The 17,925-nt window shown below is 37.4% G+C and overlaps 1 protein-coding gene across 1 annotated transcript in view; it reads right to left on the bottom strand.

Annotated features, from left to right (window-relative positions):
* Nucleotides 1-17,925, bottom strand: part of LOC130045816 (complement C5-like) — a 106,977-nt gene that overhangs the window by 41,647 nt on the left and 47,405 nt on the right. The window contains exons 19-24 of the mRNA XM_056138699.1: nt 17,480-17,553; nt 16,649-16,788; nt 14,273-14,500; nt 12,451-12,511; nt 6,869-6,958; nt 267-482 (exon numbers count right to left, since the gene is read on the bottom strand). Coding sequence (XP_055994674.1) covers nt 267-482; nt 6,869-6,958; nt 12,451-12,511; nt 14,273-14,500; nt 16,649-16,788; nt 17,480-17,553 — 809 coding nt within the window. The remainder of the gene's footprint in view (nt 1-266; nt 483-6,868; nt 6,959-12,450; nt 12,512-14,272; nt 14,501-16,648; nt 16,789-17,479; nt 17,554-17,925) is intronic.

Below are 17,925 nucleotides of genomic sequence, written 5' to 3'. Positions count from 1 at the left end.
AATATTGTGTCTTGTTGAAGAAGGAAGTGCCCTACAGGGTTTGGAATGTAGGTGTCTTATCTCTAATCCAGGTATTTTGCTAAATTAACCCCAAATTTTACTGTAAGTAGTACTTATTTATTTAACACAGCTCATCTCACAATTTGGGGGGTGGAAAGGTCTGAGATGCCTTTTAAATAAAATTTTGATGTTTTAACAACGTAGTTACCAATTTAATGAAATAATTAATATAAAAATCACAAGATTTTTATGTAATGTATTTTTACCTTCTTTTAATTTCTTATTCAGTTCTTGTTTCTTTTTTGTTAACGAATTGTGAGAAAAAATGTCCCAATTGCTTCCTGCTTCCAGGTAATGATAAACATAGAAGACTGGGATGACACTCATCAGTTCTGCCTCTGCATTGCCCTTGGGGAGGTGGGTAAGGAGATCAATGCCTTCCTGACTCAGAACTGCGGACATGACCTCACCCATCAGCAGCCCTGAAACAAATGAATGAAGGTCAAATCTACATGAGCACCTCTATAGACATCCGATTCAATATTTTGAACAGAAATAAGAACAATCATCTTTATATTTATTCTTTCTATATAGACAATTGGATCTTACTACTTCACAACTTAAGGTAAAGGTAAAAGGTAAAGGCCCTCCCGTTGATCGTCGATTTGTTCGAGCGGGCCCAGTAACGTCTCCATTGGAGACTTTGTTGTTACTGTGTCTGGCATATCGAATACTCTCGATAGCTTGCCGGGCTCTCCGAGAGGGGCGGAGGAGTCGAACTCGGGTCGGCCATGTTGGCCGCTTGTAAGGCGAATGCCCTACTCGCTGTGCTATCGCTCCAGCCCAACTGGAAGGGAGAAAAACTACCTGGTTAGATGGATTAAAAAAACCCATGGTGGAGGGATTGATGTGCTGCAGTAACATTGTATACTTAAAACATTAATATTAATACCACCGTATGTCATGATACCTTGTAAAAGAAGCACAATAAAAGACACAACAATCGATGTAAAATTACATTGTTAAGAAGAAAGTGTAATGTAGTGGGAAAATTACAGTATAGAAGAAATGGCCATTTGTCATTGCTCAATCTACAACTTTAAACAGTGTAAATAAACCAATCACTCCCAAGCAAAGCATGTGGTATGAAATGTATGAGCATTGAGAAGGCTCTGTCCACAACTCACTGTGGTCTTGAGCAAGTAATTTTCTTGCACAACCACCAGGGTCACATGAGATCAAAAGCTCCTTTCAAGGCTCCATGTCTGATCTCTGCTTCATCTTCAGTACAGCAGGAGCACAGCAAACCCAATGGGGATGATGCACCAAGTTCAATAATACAAAAGGCTCAACCAACATCAACTATTTATATAAATTCTTAGAGAATTGCTTTAGTGACATCATGTTGAAGATGTTTAGTGAGCTCAAAGAAATGGTCGTACAGGTAATCAGCAAAGCACAAGTATGAGAAGACTAGAGTCAGAAGTGACAGAAATGAAGAGTATGGTCCTGTCCTGTCCTCCTGTTATTCATCAATTTGCTCGAGCGGGCCCAGTAACGTCTCCATTGTGAGACTTGTTGTTATTATATTAAGGCATATTCAATACATCATGGGTAGCTTGCCAGGCTTTGCAGTGCGGGCGGGATACACTTGGTAGCTTGCTGGGCTCTCTGAGAGAGGCGGAAGGATCCACCCCAGGTGGAATATATATATATATATTCCAATATACTCAATAGAGGGGCCAGAGCAATAGTACAGCTGGTAGGGCGTTTGACTTGTCATAACCAACTTGGGTTCAATACCTGGCATCCTATATGGTCTCCCGACTCTCACCAGTCATAATTCTTACGGGAATTGGGCTGGTAGGGCTTCCAGAAATACAGGGAGGTGGGGGGAGCTCACCCATCCCAACTCCGAGAAGGTCTGGAATTTTTAGCTAAGAAAACCCATGTACCTGAAATTTTGTGAGAACTTACTTTGGGTGTGATCAAAAATTCAACAAAATAAAGGTCCCCCCATCTACCCCCACAACTCAATAGAAGGTCTGAGTAGCAGAATAATATTAGCTGAGAGAAAAAGATCAAGGAACTCCAAGCTGAGATGGGGAAAAAAGTCTCTGGAAAACAACAGAAGATGGAAAAACGTCTGAAAGGAAATAAACAGCATACCAGAGAACAATGCAGTAAATTCAAGAGGAACAGTATAAAAATCACCCTGAAGAACAGGAAGGCACGTTTGATGAAGAACATGTAGTTTAAAAAATCCTAGATAAGAATGTCCCAGAGTTGAGTCATATAGGCTCCTACATCCAAGAGGCACAAAGGGTCCAGATAAAATAGACTCAAATAGAAAATATCCAAGATATTTTGTACTCAGAATGACAAAAAGCCAAAGACAGACACAGAATATTGAAAGCAGTAAGTTAAAAAAAAAGAAACTTAAAGACTCATAAATAAATCTTGAAAGAGATTAACTAGCTGCAAAAATTTTTGGACACTCATTCCTGGCTGAGACCTGTGGGGCAATCTCAGGAAGGAGGTGGGACAGTTCTTGACCTATCAAAGCCCCAGCAACTGTTCCCACATCCTTAAACTTCAGCCTTACCACTAACCAGATCGCTCAGTTAAATATTCTGGATTTTCTGGAGCAACATCTCCAAACTCTACAACACTGACATCCCAGTAACAGCACACCAGATTGGATGGGATGTAATGTAGAATGACTTCCAGTCTCGACTAGCAAAAGCATTAGCATAGAGGCTTAACTTGCGACAGCAGCTTAGTAAACCATCAGACAAGGACTTAATGTCTGCATGATGAGATATAACAATTTTCACAAATTTTCTTCCATGGAAATAATTTTTGATCATCTAGTTAGCCATTTAGAGGTAACAAGCAAGATGAAAAAAATCACTGTGGGCCTGCTTCTGGGGTCAGTCTTGAGGGGTGACTGAGAAAACGAAGACAATGGTGGAAGGAAGGTGAGGGAGGTGGTGGGCTTGGGGTTGGAATATTGTATGCCTGTAACAAATCATCATGAATAACTTTGTAAACAACGGTAGTTAAGTAAAATGGGGAAAAATAACTTAAATGCAAAGGAAAACCCATAAGATTCACTGCAGATTCACTGCAGATCTGTCAAGCAAGACTATGAGGCTATTGAAAATGGAGGGATAAATTACAAAAACTCAATGAAGTGAGTATACCTCATCAAGAATACCGTATCCAACTCAATTATTATTTTATTTTAATTTTTTTATTTTATAAGGTAGTTCACAATATTTGATATCATTTAATGTTCAAACACCAATCCCTCCACCATTACACCTCCCCACCACCATCTTTGGGATGTTTCCATCCCAAACCCCAATCCTTGTCCTAAAGCAGAACTGAAATAAAGTATTTTGTGTTATTTGTTATGAAAAACCGCTGAAAATGCTACAAAGAAGTATCCACAGAGCAAAGAGTGTGAAGATTGTTCTATTTTGGCAGGGGCCATTAAGACCTTCTATAAGATGTCACTAACATGTTGTTAAAGGTTGAGCCTTGTGAACTTTTGTATATATATCTGTAAATATGTATATATGTATATGTGTATATTTCTCTCTATGACTGGTTGCCTAATATTTGAACCCCATCAAATGTGGTGCGGTACTTTTGGAATATGGATGGTGTGAGGTATTAGTTGTCCAAGAATAGGTTCACTCATATGCGAGGCTCGGCCCAAGTGTGTGGGGAGCGGCCTTGAGCATGGCAACTGTTGAGTTCTGGAGGTTTTTGGCTGCTGGGGCTGGGTCCCTTGGAGTTGGGAAGGCTCTCACCTGCTCCCCTCTGGGACGCCCCAAGTGAAAAAGCCTGGCACGTGGTCCGGTGGCATTGCTATGGTGAGCGTCATATTATCCTCCCTTCCAGGAGAGAAGAACATGCGATCTGGAGATGGAGGGGGTGGGGAGGGGGAAGGGAACGGGCAGAGGATCTTCGTTACTGGTCCCGCCAACTAAATTATTATTCATATTTGAAAGAATGATTCAAAGCTTCAAGGACAAGCAATAGGAAATCAACAGCCTTGAAACTACTCTTGCAAGAACTATTTGTTTATTTCTTTATTTTGTGTTATGCCCAACAGTGGTCATGCTCAGAGACAATAAAGGATGCCAGAGATTGAACAATTGAACCTATGGGTCAGCTGCATGCAAGGCGAGTGCCTGGCCTGCTGCACTACGTGTCTGGCCTCTAAAGGAGCTTCTTCGAAAGATAAGAAAAACTTCTTAGTACTTTGACATTGAATATGACATTCACTCAGAGTTCTTATGGTTGCCCTTTACTAGATTAAGAAAGGTTTACATCTAATTTACTAAGGGATTCTACATATTTTCAATAATAGATTAACATTTCATTTCTATTGAATATTTTATGCCTGTCTGATTAGGGTGTTTCCCCCCCTACATTCATAGACATATTTATTATAATTTTTTACTTATCTGTGCAGATACTTGAAATTGTCTAAAATATTTAACACATACATATTTATGTGTATAAATATATTTACATATATATTTATATATGCACACACAGGCTCAACCTTTAATGACATGTTAGAGATCTCTTACAGAAGAGATTTAATGGCCCCTGGGTGAAATATAACAATCTTTGCACTCTTTCCTCTAAGAAAACCTTTTTGGAGCATTTTCAGCAGGTTTTCATAACAAACAATACAAAATAAGTTATTTTTGGTTCTGCTTTGTGACAGGGGTTGGAGTTAGGGATGGAAACATCCGAAATATGGTGGTGGGTAGGCTTAATGATGGTGGGATTGTTGTTTAAATATTAAATGTAATCAAATATTGTGAAATACTTTATAAAATAAAAAATAAAAAACATTTAAAAATTATTCTCACTCTTAATAAATTTTACAGTTATAGGATTTATCTATTTCATGCAAATTTTAAAATGCATTAGCACAGAATTATTAATGATATTAGTTAAAAATTATATACCTGTAAAAAAGGAAGATATTGTTAAAATATTTTATCAACTTATCATTGATTTATAATTTTCGGGGATTTCAGGAGTTAACTCTATTCATCTCTATGTGTATAAATGTCACCATCTCCACAATACATTAAGAAAAACGTATCTCAGGGGCTGGAGAGATAGTACAGTGCGTAGAACACTTGCTTGGATGCAGCCAACCAGGATTTGATCCCTGGCACCCCATATGGTTCCCTGAGTCCACGAGGAGTGATTTCTGAGTGCCAGGAATAGGCTCTGAGCATTACCAGGTGTGACCCAAAAGCAAAAAAAAAAAAAAAAAAAAAAAAGAAAAAAGTGGACTTAAAAAGAAATACAGTAAGGGAACAACAACTGGTCAAATTAATGAAACTGGAGATTTTGTCTACAGAGTTGAGTTTGAATGGGAAGGTCGTGGGAGGGTTTTCCTTGGGACTTTGGTGGAGGGAAATGGGCTCTCTGGTGATGGGTGTGTTGAAAGTATTATCAGTTACATCATTAATCCCAGTAGAGCAATAAAAATGGTCTTAAAAAACCCACACCTACGATTCCTCTAACCCTCAGGTTTTTAATGTGAGATAGAATTAGGACATTCTATTCATTGCAAAGAGTAGGGACCATGAGGAGCTGACAAAGATGACACTTGTGCGAATGTTTGGATGAAAGATAATTCCACTAGGGTCCACTTGAGCACAGCAGAGCTGGTTTTGCACGTGACATTTGCAGGCCATATAGTTTCTCTAGAGTAGGATTGACCATTAAGGTGGTATAAAGTTTTTGAAGGCTAGAGGAAAGAAGGCCACACATCTATTTTTGAGAAATATTTGGGTCAGTAACAGACTAATTGCTCCATCATAAGAGAATGAATCTCCAAGGGCCGTTAGCCAAAGTTGATTTGAAAAGTGGTGATACGTGGTATTTGAAGTTGAAAATACCATTGTGGCACTCTGAGAGGTAAATTTATACCTGCCCCCGCGCCTGGCTGTCCTCGCTGGGGCCCCTTGGAGGGGAGCGGGTTGAGTTTTCCTCCCCGCCCCGACCAGGGCTCCGGCAGCCGAAGACCTCCAGAACCAGCCCCCACCATGCTGAGACCACTCTCCGCACACATGAAGGTACTGGCAAGGGAACAAAGGCATGTGGGTCCCGGGGTTGAGATCTCCAAGCCTACTAGGATCAGGGCTGAGCATCCTCCACCCAGATCCTCCAAACTCCAGTAGGCGGGGGTCACACCCACCAACTGGCCCCCTGGCGCCGTGTAATCCCATCAATGGCCAAGACTCAGAGACTATAAAAACCAGCTCCTGGAAGCGCGCGGCCGCATTTGCAGCCATGCGACATCTTGATAGCACAGCGGGTAGGGCGTTCGCCTTACGAGCGGCCAACATGGCTGACCCGAGTTCGATTCCTCCGCCCCTCTGGGAGAGCCCGGCAAGCTACCGAGAGTATTAGATATGCCAAACACAGTAACAACAAAGTCTCCAATGGAGACGTTACTGGGCCCGCTCGAGCAAATCTCATTCCTACTTTGGAGAAATTGGCAAGCTACCGAATGTAATCTGCCCATACGGCATAGTCTGGCAAACTCCCTGTGGAGTACCCAATATGCCAAATACCAGTAACAATGAAGGGTCTCATTCTCCTAACTCTGAAAGAGCCTTGAATATGGCACTTTTTAAAAAATCTCAGGGCTAGGACAAAGGAGACTTTACTGGGGCCTGCTCGAGGCAATCGATGAATAACAGGATGGTCGTGATTGTGATCGTGACTGGCCAGAGAAGACAAAATAATCATGAGGTTATTTTATTTTTGTTGAAGCACAAAGTGAGCTAGGAAATCAAAATTGTATTTTAAAATTTACCTTTTACACTCACAATCCTGTTCACTTTTGTTTTGGGGACCAAATCTAATGGTACCTTATAAGGGAATTCCTTTTGTCTGGTAGGAAATCCTGCAATTAAAAAATAAGAAGGTTAGATTTACATAGATTTTTCTTCTGGAAAACTATTTACAGTTATTTATAGTATATTTACTTCCTAGGAGCTTTTTTCAAATGAAAAATTCTTTGATAAGTGTAAAAATAAAGTTAAAACATAAAAATAGAGTTAAAAATAATGAAGGCTTTTAATCAAACCCTAGGCTTATAGAAAATTTTAAAATAATGTGATAAATTTAAATGCAAGCTTCCTGGTCATTACAAGACTGAAAATAAGTAGGCTTATAAATATTATTCACCAGTAAAAAGAAGCATGCTGTCTTTCCAAAAAACCAAAATTGTTCTCGGAACTGAAATCTAAAAATAACTAACAAGTAATTCCTCAGTGAAGGATATGTGATGATTATTTCCACTGGGAAACAAGCCCTGAAATTCTTTCCACCTTCTTCTCTAACTTAGACACTTTTCCTCCTTCTGTATAAAACTGCATTTAACTAACTGGTATCAGGGCATTTTTCTATGATAATTATTGGTGTATCTCATAAAAAGTCATCACAACTGTCATTGTACTAATAGAGTGTCAAGCACTGTGCTGAATTCTTTTGATGTAGTTATCCCAACAGTCTTGCACGCTAAGTCTATTTTTCTCCCTTCATTTTACATATGAGGAAACGGAAGCTTCCAGAGCACATTGCTCAGGTTCACAGAGCGAGTACACACGGAGCTGTGCTTGGAACTCAGTAAGGTTTCCTGTAGAGCTCACAGAAGTCCCACAGGGTCTCCACAGACTCTGGCCTGCAAACAAAAATTTGTAAGCAGGAGTCAGTCATCCGAAAACGCTATAGTCTTGCGTCCTAGCACTGTCCCTGGCACCTGGAAGATCTTGAAGTAAACAGGAAGAAGCAAGTGGCATTTTGTAATTTAATGGATAAGCCACGTGGGTGTTCAGAAGATACAGGCATGGAATTCCTCTCTCCGTTAAATGTTGATAACTACAGGTAGACTAAAGGATATGATATTAAAGTTCAGTGAATATAATTTAATAAATTGATAGTATGGTTGAAAAAGCAGAGTTCATGAAGAGCTCGCTCTATATTTCTTTTGTTTAATTCTATATTTTTTTGTTTTGTTTTTTGGGCCACATCCTGCAGTGCTCAGGGAATTCTCTAAGCTAGGAGCTCAGGGATTATTCCTGGAACTGTGTGGGGGAACCATGAGGTGCTAGGGATCAAACTTAGGGCTCCAGCATGCAATGCAGGTGCTCGGTCATCTTCCTGTGGTCATGCTTGCTCTTTATGTGATTCTGGGCCAGGCACTCAATCTTTCTATCTTTGTTCGTCAGTTAAGTAAAGGTGATAATATTGTGAGAGTAAAATAATACAGAAACTTGGCAAATAGTTCATGCTCACTATATAGTACTTCTAATAGTTGGAGAATGGAAATGATTTAACTTTGATACCCATCATTATTTCTGTTGATGCTGGCTCTTAATTTTTTCAATTCCCATTAGCCTCTCTGTTATCAGATGGAAAATGTACAGAAGAAAAGGCTAAAATTAGAGGAGTAATTTTTATTTCTGTCAGAGATCATAATAAAAAATCCATTGAGATATTACATCTAACTGTCATGTCAGTACTACTGGGCCCATCAGACTGATTTATTTAGGTTTTGGGAACACATCCAGCTTTGCTTAGGGCGTACTCCTGGCTCTGATCTCAGGGATCATTCCTGGGTGGACTTGGGGAGCCATATGAGGTGCTGGGAATTGAACCTGAGTTGGCCACATGCAAGGCAAGTGCCTTACCTGTTGTACTATCTCTCCAGCCTGGGATAAGCACCTAATTTGGGGAGTAGCCCTTGGGCACTCCAGGGACACTTGGGTGGACCTTATGAAAAGGCATCATGCATAAAGATGCCACTAAGATGAAAATATTTAAAAATTATATATAAAAATCAACAGAATAAAAAAATACAATATTAGCTTTGTGAACTAAGGGTAGGGAAAGACTTCTTGACAATTACTCCAAAAATACATGACCATAAAATAAAATGATAATAAATTTTACCTACGTAATAATAAAGAATTCTGATTCCAAGCTCATGAAAGTTCATTATTGCTCAAGAAGCATACAAAAGGAAAACCAACATAAAATGAAAAGAAAAGCCAAATAGAATATGCAAAAGATAGAAACAGACATAACAAGAAGGGAATGAATAAATGTTAAAAATCACTAGTAATCAGTAAAATACAATTTTAAATAAGAATAAAATATCACTTTATCCTTCTCAAAAATGGCATATTTTAGAGAGGTGAGTAATAACAAATATTGGTGAGGAAAAAGAGAGATAAGGGCCATCATGCTCAGCTCGTAGAAAAAAATACTAGTCATTCTGAAGAGCAATACGGCAGAAGCAAATAACATTCAGTAAGTGTGCATCCTCTCTCCCAGCAATTTCATGCCTGCATATAAACTAAAGACTCATAAGAAGGAGATGAATTAGGTTGTTCACTGTGCATTGTTCATGACAGCAACGACTTTTCACTATAAGATAGATAAGGAGACCTGGGGTGGAATGTTCTTTGAAATATTGCATACATGTACATAAAATGTGCATTTAATTCTTAAAACAGAGCGTTGACCATAAAAACTCATGGACATAATCCATAGGGCAATACCTTTGTTCTGTACTAAAAAGAAATAGAAACAAAACATTAACTCCTTACTCAAAGACATAGAGCAAACTTCTCAGCACTTTACCATTGAGCATGGAATTCACTCATGTGAATTGTTCTTTACTAGATATGGTTGCCATTTACTCGATTAAGAAAGGTCAATTTATAAATATACGCAATAAGTTAGCAACAAAGAGTCAAAGACAATGTAATGAGGAAACTGATCCACCAAACTGAGTTTGATGTGGGAATTTGAAAAGGAATTGGAATCTTGGGGGAGGGAGGTGGGTACACTAGTGATGTGTGCAGTGGTAGAATTATGTCCACAGGAAATTATCATCAATAATATTGTAAATCAAAGCACCTCGATTAGTTAAAAAGTTTGTAAAAAGGTTTGGTCCTAGTTTGGCAGGGATTTTATACTTTTCTAATGATGAATTAATGTTTTTCTATATTGATGTGCTATGTCTGTTCAGGTTATTTGTTACATCTATAGAGATTTTTATTGTAAGCGATTACCTATTAATGAAGATTCTTTAGCATGATCTATAATGTAATATTTTCTAGCATAAAGCCAATATTCTCATTTTAGGAAAACACACTTTTATGCATTTACAGGCCTATTCAGAGTTTCTCTAATGTTTTTCTTAATTTCTACCTCCTCTAAATTGTAGACTTGTAGGATTATTAAATTGTAGACTTGTAGGATTATTAAATTGTAGACTTGTAGGATTATCTATTCCATGTTAACTTTAAAAGATATCAGTATATAATTATTCACACTAATAATTTTTTCAGAATTTATGTACTTATAAAAGAGAAAGATAAACAGTTTGAAAAGAATGATTTCTCTGTCACCTTATCATAGATTCACAATTTTGTGGAATTTCAGGAGTCTAGTTTTATTCATTTCTATTCACTGGTGTCACCACTTCCCCAATAAATAAATAAACCAAGGTCTTTCTCATTTGTGGGATATAAAGATACATAGTAAGGGAACAACAAATGGCCAAAGTCACTGGAACTGGAGATTGTGTTTATACAACAGAGCTGATATGGGAGGAAAGGCTGGAAGACCTTGGGACACTGGTGGAAGGAAGCAGAAACTCTGGTGATGGGTGTGGTGTTGGAATGGTGTATGCATGAAAAGTATAATTAAGATTACTGTATACACTGTTTATTCAATGAAAATGGTAGAACATGAAAAATATATAGAACAAACATGAAAGGGGCCAGTCCAGACCAGGGAAGTCTATGTACCTGGAAGTGAGGGGGTGAGGAGCTGACGTTGCCCTTGAGACAGAAGGGTAGGCAAGAAAGCAGAAAGTAAAGACTTGGGCCAGTCTGGATTCTCTCTTGAAAATACATCGCACAATTACAGTCTTCCTGATAGCTCCATTCTCCCTTGCTGATTTTCCTCCCCAGATATCTTCTAACATTATTGTCTATTGACTTCTCCAGATATATCTTAACCTTAAACAAATAACAGAATTCTACGAAATATCTGCTATAGCAATTCCAATTATCCCAGATATATTTCAACTAATAATATCTTGGAAATAATATGGATAGAATGGATCATCGTCCTCTTAACCCTATTTAGCTCTCTTCAGAGTTATAAAGCTGTCTAAATCTAAGTTGTCTAAAAAGTCTTACGACTTTTTACTTTTTACTGGGAACTTTTTACTGAGTACAGGTATGTATCTTTCCTCCTCTATGCCCTGCCCCGCCCCAAGATTTTCAATAGAGAAATGTTTTCTTCCCAGATAAGCAGTAGTTCCAGCCTGTCATTCTAATTTTACACCTATGATGCCAGGAATAAGACAAGGCCATTTTGGAAAGCTGTTTGTGGATTCATTAGAAGGAAGCATAAATACTGATTTTTCTTTTTTTTTTTGGCGAGGGTGTGGGTGGCACACCCAGCTTTCTTAAGGATTTCTCCTGGCTCAGCATTCAGAGATCACTCCTGGTGGTACTCAGGGAGTAATATATGGTGCTGGGGATCGAACTCAGGTTGGTCGCATTAAAGGCAAGCACACTACCCGCTATAGCCCATGAAGCATAAATATTGAAAAGAAGACAAGTCAAAGGCCACAGTGGCTCTGAGGTAGGCAGGAGAAACAGGACATCTGAGTCTGTAAAGCAATTAATTAACATTGTTGTGTTTTAAAATGATAGAGTAAATAAGTAAATAGTATACGGTAAATGCAAAGATATTTCTTAGGTATTCTTTGTATTGATGGTTCTGTAAGACAATGTTAAAAATATTGTGATAAATAGAAAATGACTACTATACAAAGGAAGTAATGCAACCACTATTTTGGTGCTTAGCATTTCAAGCCGGAATTAGTTTTCTTTGTTCTAAACCTATACGTATAATAGCACAACACATGCTATAAAGAATGGCAATCAAACCACAATGCCCAAAAGGAAGGGCGGGGGTGGGGGGAAGAAAGGAAGAGAGAGAGAGAGAGAGAGAGAGAGCAAGCAGAGACAGACAGAGACAGAGAAGAAAAGCTCCTAGCAGGCTGGGGGTGGGGGTAATAGGAGGGAAACTGGGAACAATGGTGCTGGGAAATGTACCCTGGTGGAGGGATGGGTGCTGGAACACTGTGTGACTGAAACCTAATCATGAACAGTTTTGTAAGGGTCTAGTTCACAGTGATACAATTAACAAAAAAAAAAAAAAAGAAAGAAAAAAGGTAATCAACTATGAAATGAATATTTCTGATTCTAGACAATTAACATTTTGAAAAATAGTGTTTCGGGTTACATATACACTTTGACTTCTAGAGAAAAATATGACATAAAAATGTAAAATTATTTTGCATACCATAAATGCCATTTGGGTCAAGAGTAACACCAGCAGAACTTTCCTTTTTGATACCTTCTGGCTAAAAGTAAGGCAGAAAACATTCTGTTAAGAACATAATTAAATTTATACAACCTGAATTCCTTGGATCAACATTTTTTTTAATGATTTTTCATTTATTTATTTTTTGCATTTTTGGGTCACACCCGTTGGTGCTCAGGGGTTACTCCTGGCTTTGCACTCAGGAATTAATTCCTGGAGGTGCTCAGGGGACCATATGGGGTGCTGGGATTCAAATGCGGGTCGGCTACCAGCTGTGCTATCACTCCAGCCCCGGATCAACATTTCTTGATCACTTTTCTAATAAATAAAAGTTTTGTTTTTTTATTGAAAGTAGGCAAAACAAATATGAATACTAAGACTCATACATGCAGGAATAAAATTTTTTCTGGCTATTTGTATAATAATCAGAACAAAACTTATATAGAGAGGAGATTATAAGGCCTAAATGTTTTGGATATATTTGCTCATTTAATCTCAGGCATAGTTTATGAAGTAGATACTGCTTTACTCTATTTGATAGATAAAGAAACTGGCACAGAGAGTGATCAAGAGATTTATCTAATGCCATGCCACCTGGGAGGGGTGGAATCAAGATTTAAAGAGGGCATCTGCTCAAGGACTCACCGTGGAGTGATGCACATACCATGGATGGCACCAAATAAATTCCTATGTGTTTACTGAAGCAGATTTTAAAGTTAAAAACAGAGCTCAAAGGGAGAAGGGGAGGGTGGGTGGACTAGAAGGTACATTTTTACAGTGGAAGAGGGCCCCTAGGTACTCCGGCAGTGGTGCACGGGAAGTAATTTTGTATACCACATGCATGAATATAAACACTTTTGTACGTGTGTATATTCATGCATGTGGTATACAAAATGTCACCTCAACTATAATGATAACAACAATAATAATAATAATTGAACTAAAAAGATCCAAAGCTCGATAGACACTGTTCTGTACTTAACTAGCCATTTGACTCTCGGCAAGAATGTTATCTTAATCTAAATAAATTGATGTGAAAATTCTCAATAGATTGGGTCAATCGCATTTAACAAATGACTATTTTCTTCCTACACAGTGGAAACATTTCTAGACTCTTAATTTAAGATAGAAGTCTTATTTATTGATTTCTTCAGAGCCTACCATAAGGTTTGGCATGTAGTTTTTGAAACACACTCTCTGAATGTATTGGGAAAAAACAAAATCTAAAAATTTATGTACCAAGTTGTAAATATTGGGTATTTCAACTTTCTTCTATGTGTTTTTTCAGTATTCCATATTTTCTACAGTATTATTGCTTATCTAAAAATGTGAAGCATAATTACAGGTTAAAAAAAAGTTAGAGTCATACCAAAAAAACCTTTGCAATAATCAGATTTCTCAGAATTTACCAGATTGCCTCAAGGGTGAACATTTCTTAAGTTTATGTTATTATATCCTCTCTGTGTGTCTAATTGTTGAATATTTAAATATTGACTGCTGTAGCATTGCACTGTCCTCCCATTGTTCATCGATTTGCTCGAGCGGGCCCAGTAACGTCACCATTGTGAGACTTGTGAGACCTGTTACTGTGTTTGGCATATTGAATACATAACAAGTAGCTTCCCAGACTCTCAGTAGCTTGCTGGGCTCTCTGAGAGGGGCGGAGGAATCGAACTCGGGTTGGCCTTGTAGGCCGCATGCAAGACAAATGTCCTATTGCTGTGCTATCGCTAATAATTTTTTTCAGAATGGAGAAGTGCTGTTTTTTTTTTTAAAGAATTAGAAAAAATGTTTTTCTTACCACCACTCGTAATGTTTTTATTAAGATCTCTTTCCCAATAGAAGTTTCCAGTGAAAAGCTGATGTTGTGGAGACCAATTTCCAGAGGCAGCACGTTAAAGGTTACTGCGTGACTGGAGGAGCCCTCTATTTTCTGGTATTGACATCTGGAGCGTTTGTTCTCTTGATGGTTGATGACTGAGGTTCCTGAAGTACAGATTCCTTCCACAGGAGACATTTTCACACAGTACTGAAATATCACCAGTGGATTCACAAAGAAAAAGAAATGATATGTAATATGTTATTTAAGAAATTTATTTGTTTTAGACTGGAGCGATAGCACAGTGGGTAGGGCATTTGCCTGGCATGAGACCAACCTGGTCCACCCGAGTTTGATTCCTCTGCCCCTCTCGGAGAGCCCAGCAAGCTACCGAGAGTAACTCACCCTCTGGGCAAAGCCTGGCAAGCTCCCTGTGACATATTCGATATACCAAACACAATAACAACAAGTTTCACAATGTTACTGGGCCTGTTCGAGCATATCGATGAACAATGACAGTGACAGTGACAGATTTGTTTTAGGGCCACCCCAGTGGTATTTGGGAGCTACTCTTGATTTATTCCTTGGGGGTCACTCTGAGTGGTGCTCAGGGAGCTGTGGGCCTCCTGCATGCAAAACATGTGCTTCAGTCCTTTTATCTAACTCCTTGGTCTCCATTTAGCCAATTTAAAATAGATTCTGTTCTTTATGTTTTAAAGTTTGAGAGAACTGTGTTTATTTTTAAAGTATCAATGAATATTCCTAAAGCTACTGATTTGCATAGTTCTGACTGATGATGAAAGATGATGATGATGCCAATTTAAAATTATGCCAATAGGGTTGATATTTTTTTCACAAAATTTATATAAACAAAGCATTCACATGCTTTGTTTATATAAATTTTGTGAAAAAAATATCAAAATAAAAATTATATAATCAAACTATATGGAGATCATGGAAATATTTATACCTAAGGATGATAGAATTTTAAAAAAACATAAGAAAATTTTAGGTTTTTTTAAACTTTTTTTATGTTTTTAGGAACCAGAGTGATAGTACAGTGAATAGGGCATTTGTCTCACATGTGGTCCACCCAGGTTCAATCCTCAGCCTCCCATAGGGCTCCTTAAGCACTGCCAGGATCAATTCCTGAGCATAGAGCCAGGAGTAACTCCTGAGAAGCACTGAATGTGACCTAAAAATCAAACAAACAAACAAAACTCCCAAAATAAATTGATAAAAAGCAGATTTGGGGGCTGGACAGCTAGTATAGAGGATAGGGAACTTGCCTTGCACAACGCCAACCCAAATTTGATCCTTGATACCCCATATGGTCCCTCAAACCCCACCAGAGGTGATTTCTGTGAGCAGAGTAATCAAGAATATTATTATAAGTAATTATTTGAGAATAACCCCTGAGCACTGCTGGTTGTGGTAAAACACATAAACACCCAAGAAACAACCGATAACCACAATTTTTGAATGGAGTTGACTTCCTATACAAAATATTTTGTGATTATGACTTTCAAATGAAATCAGTAACCCTGTAGTATAAATATCAACTGGCAAAAAGGAAGACAAATGATAGATCTGACCATGGTTGGAGTTTTTCATGGGAGTTGACATGGTTATAATTAGTACAAGTATACTGATAATACATAAATTCCAACTGGAACAATGAATGAAATAAACACATTAGTGGGAGCAGAGGGTTTATAGATAATAAAATATAAAATGGTGGAGCCAATGGGTGGAGGTTTCCCGATGTTACAGAGCTAGAGTTAAGGCTAATGGTTGAAAATATAGGAAAGAGTGGTTAGTTGGTGGGATGTTTGAAATCAAAGTTTCAAGTATACTATCTAATCTACAAAGTGAAGATGAATACAAATGACTAAAATGAAGGAAGAAATGTGTTGTTAAAAGGCAGGTAGATCAAGGAAATTGATGTCCAGATTGGTAAGTGAATGAAGTATAAACTCATCTTTTTATGAAATACAACATTAACTTATCTTTTTAAAACCTCTCGGTACAGAGTTTATCTCATGGTCTTATAGTCTTTTACACATTGATGCTGGTTCTGAAATTTGTGTTTATTAAGTCACATCCAAGTTTGAGCCATGGGGTTATATGGCAGCATCATGTTAAATTTGAGTTGCATGGATATTTGTCTTAATTCTTTCTTCGTCTCCTAACTTTTAAGCAGCATAGCTAGTAAATGTCAGTATAAGTGCTTGATTCATATTATTGAATTGAGTTGAAATTTTATCTTGTATATGTGATAATTTCTATTGAATTCTCAGAAATGAGAGATCCTTTCCTTTTTCTATTTATTCAAATAAATAATAAATACCTACTTACCTGTATCCCAGTTATCCCATAGTTGTAAACAGTTCCTTTTAATTGGATCTGTTCTCCTCGGACAACAGAATATGGCAAATGCATTTCCAGGAATATTTCTTTGAATACCTTTACCTTGAGAGTATCAGCAACACATAAACCTTTAACCCAAAGTGAAGGGAAAATAGTAGTATAGTAGGGAATTCATCCAGTGTTTTATCAGTGCTAATAAAATGTCTCGCATTTGCTTTACTTCAATGAAATAAGAATGTTAGATCATGTTTCACTCTGTTACAACACTTTAATTTTGAACTTTCTACTCATTCAACTTTATACTGATAGATAACTTAATTTTATCTTATAAGTGGTTGATTCTCTTTAAGAGATAGGAATTTTTTTTACAATCAAACCAGCAAATATATTTAAATAGTCACTATTGGCTTCACTCAAAGGGCATAAACATTTTTATTGTGGGAATCAATATTTTATAAAACACTAAAAATAACAAGTCATAGCAATCCTAGAACTATTTATAAAGTATCTGCACTAAATCACTGTAAAAGCACGCCAGTCCTAGAGAAAAGTCACATATTAGTTTCAACTCTACACTAGTTTCTAGACACACAAAGAAATCCAGGGAAAGTAGAAACTTGATGTCAGCAATTTACAAATGATAGCGAACAAAACAAGAAATTCCTACCATAAAAGATGTGTACTTTTTGGTAACACATTAAAAAAAATATTTAAAAATGACATAGTTTTAGTCCTAGGTAAACTAAATAGATAACCACAAAAACCATATTTTGCTATTCAAATTGCTCTTCAAGTGAGATATAATTTAAGCTTGCTTACCCTGATCTGAAATGCCGATACCTCTAATTTCCCAAGTAGTCAGAGAATCAGGTAACACAAAAGGCAGCTGCTTTCTGGAAGTTAAAATGTTGACAGTCGTTAAACAACAGTGGAATGTTGATTAAACTGATTTGACAGTATTAGGAGAATTTTTGTTTCAAACTACTTTAGAAAAAAGGGGATAAAATCATACAACAAAATCATACCGTGGATTAAGGAAAAAATCAGACAAGGAAAATATACTCAGTCATTTTCCTACTTGTTTCATGCTTTTATATATGTCACCTAGTTCAAATTCAGAGTGATGTCATTGAAGAAAAATTACAAATTCAAGGTGTATATAAAACAATAAAGAATTTATTCATTGTCTAGTGTGTTCTATAATATGGGAAATTAGTTAATAAATCTTAGCTCTTTTCATAACAAAGTTGACATAGTTAAAATAT

This window comes from Sorex fumeus, unplaced genomic scaffold, assembly GCF_029834395.1.
Source record: "Sorex fumeus unplaced genomic scaffold, SorFum_2.1 ptg000129l, whole genome shotgun sequence".
Taxonomy (NCBI): domain Eukaryota; kingdom Metazoa; phylum Chordata; class Mammalia; order Eulipotyphla; family Soricidae; genus Sorex; species Sorex fumeus.
This window is presented reverse-complemented; position numbering and strand designations above follow the sequence as displayed.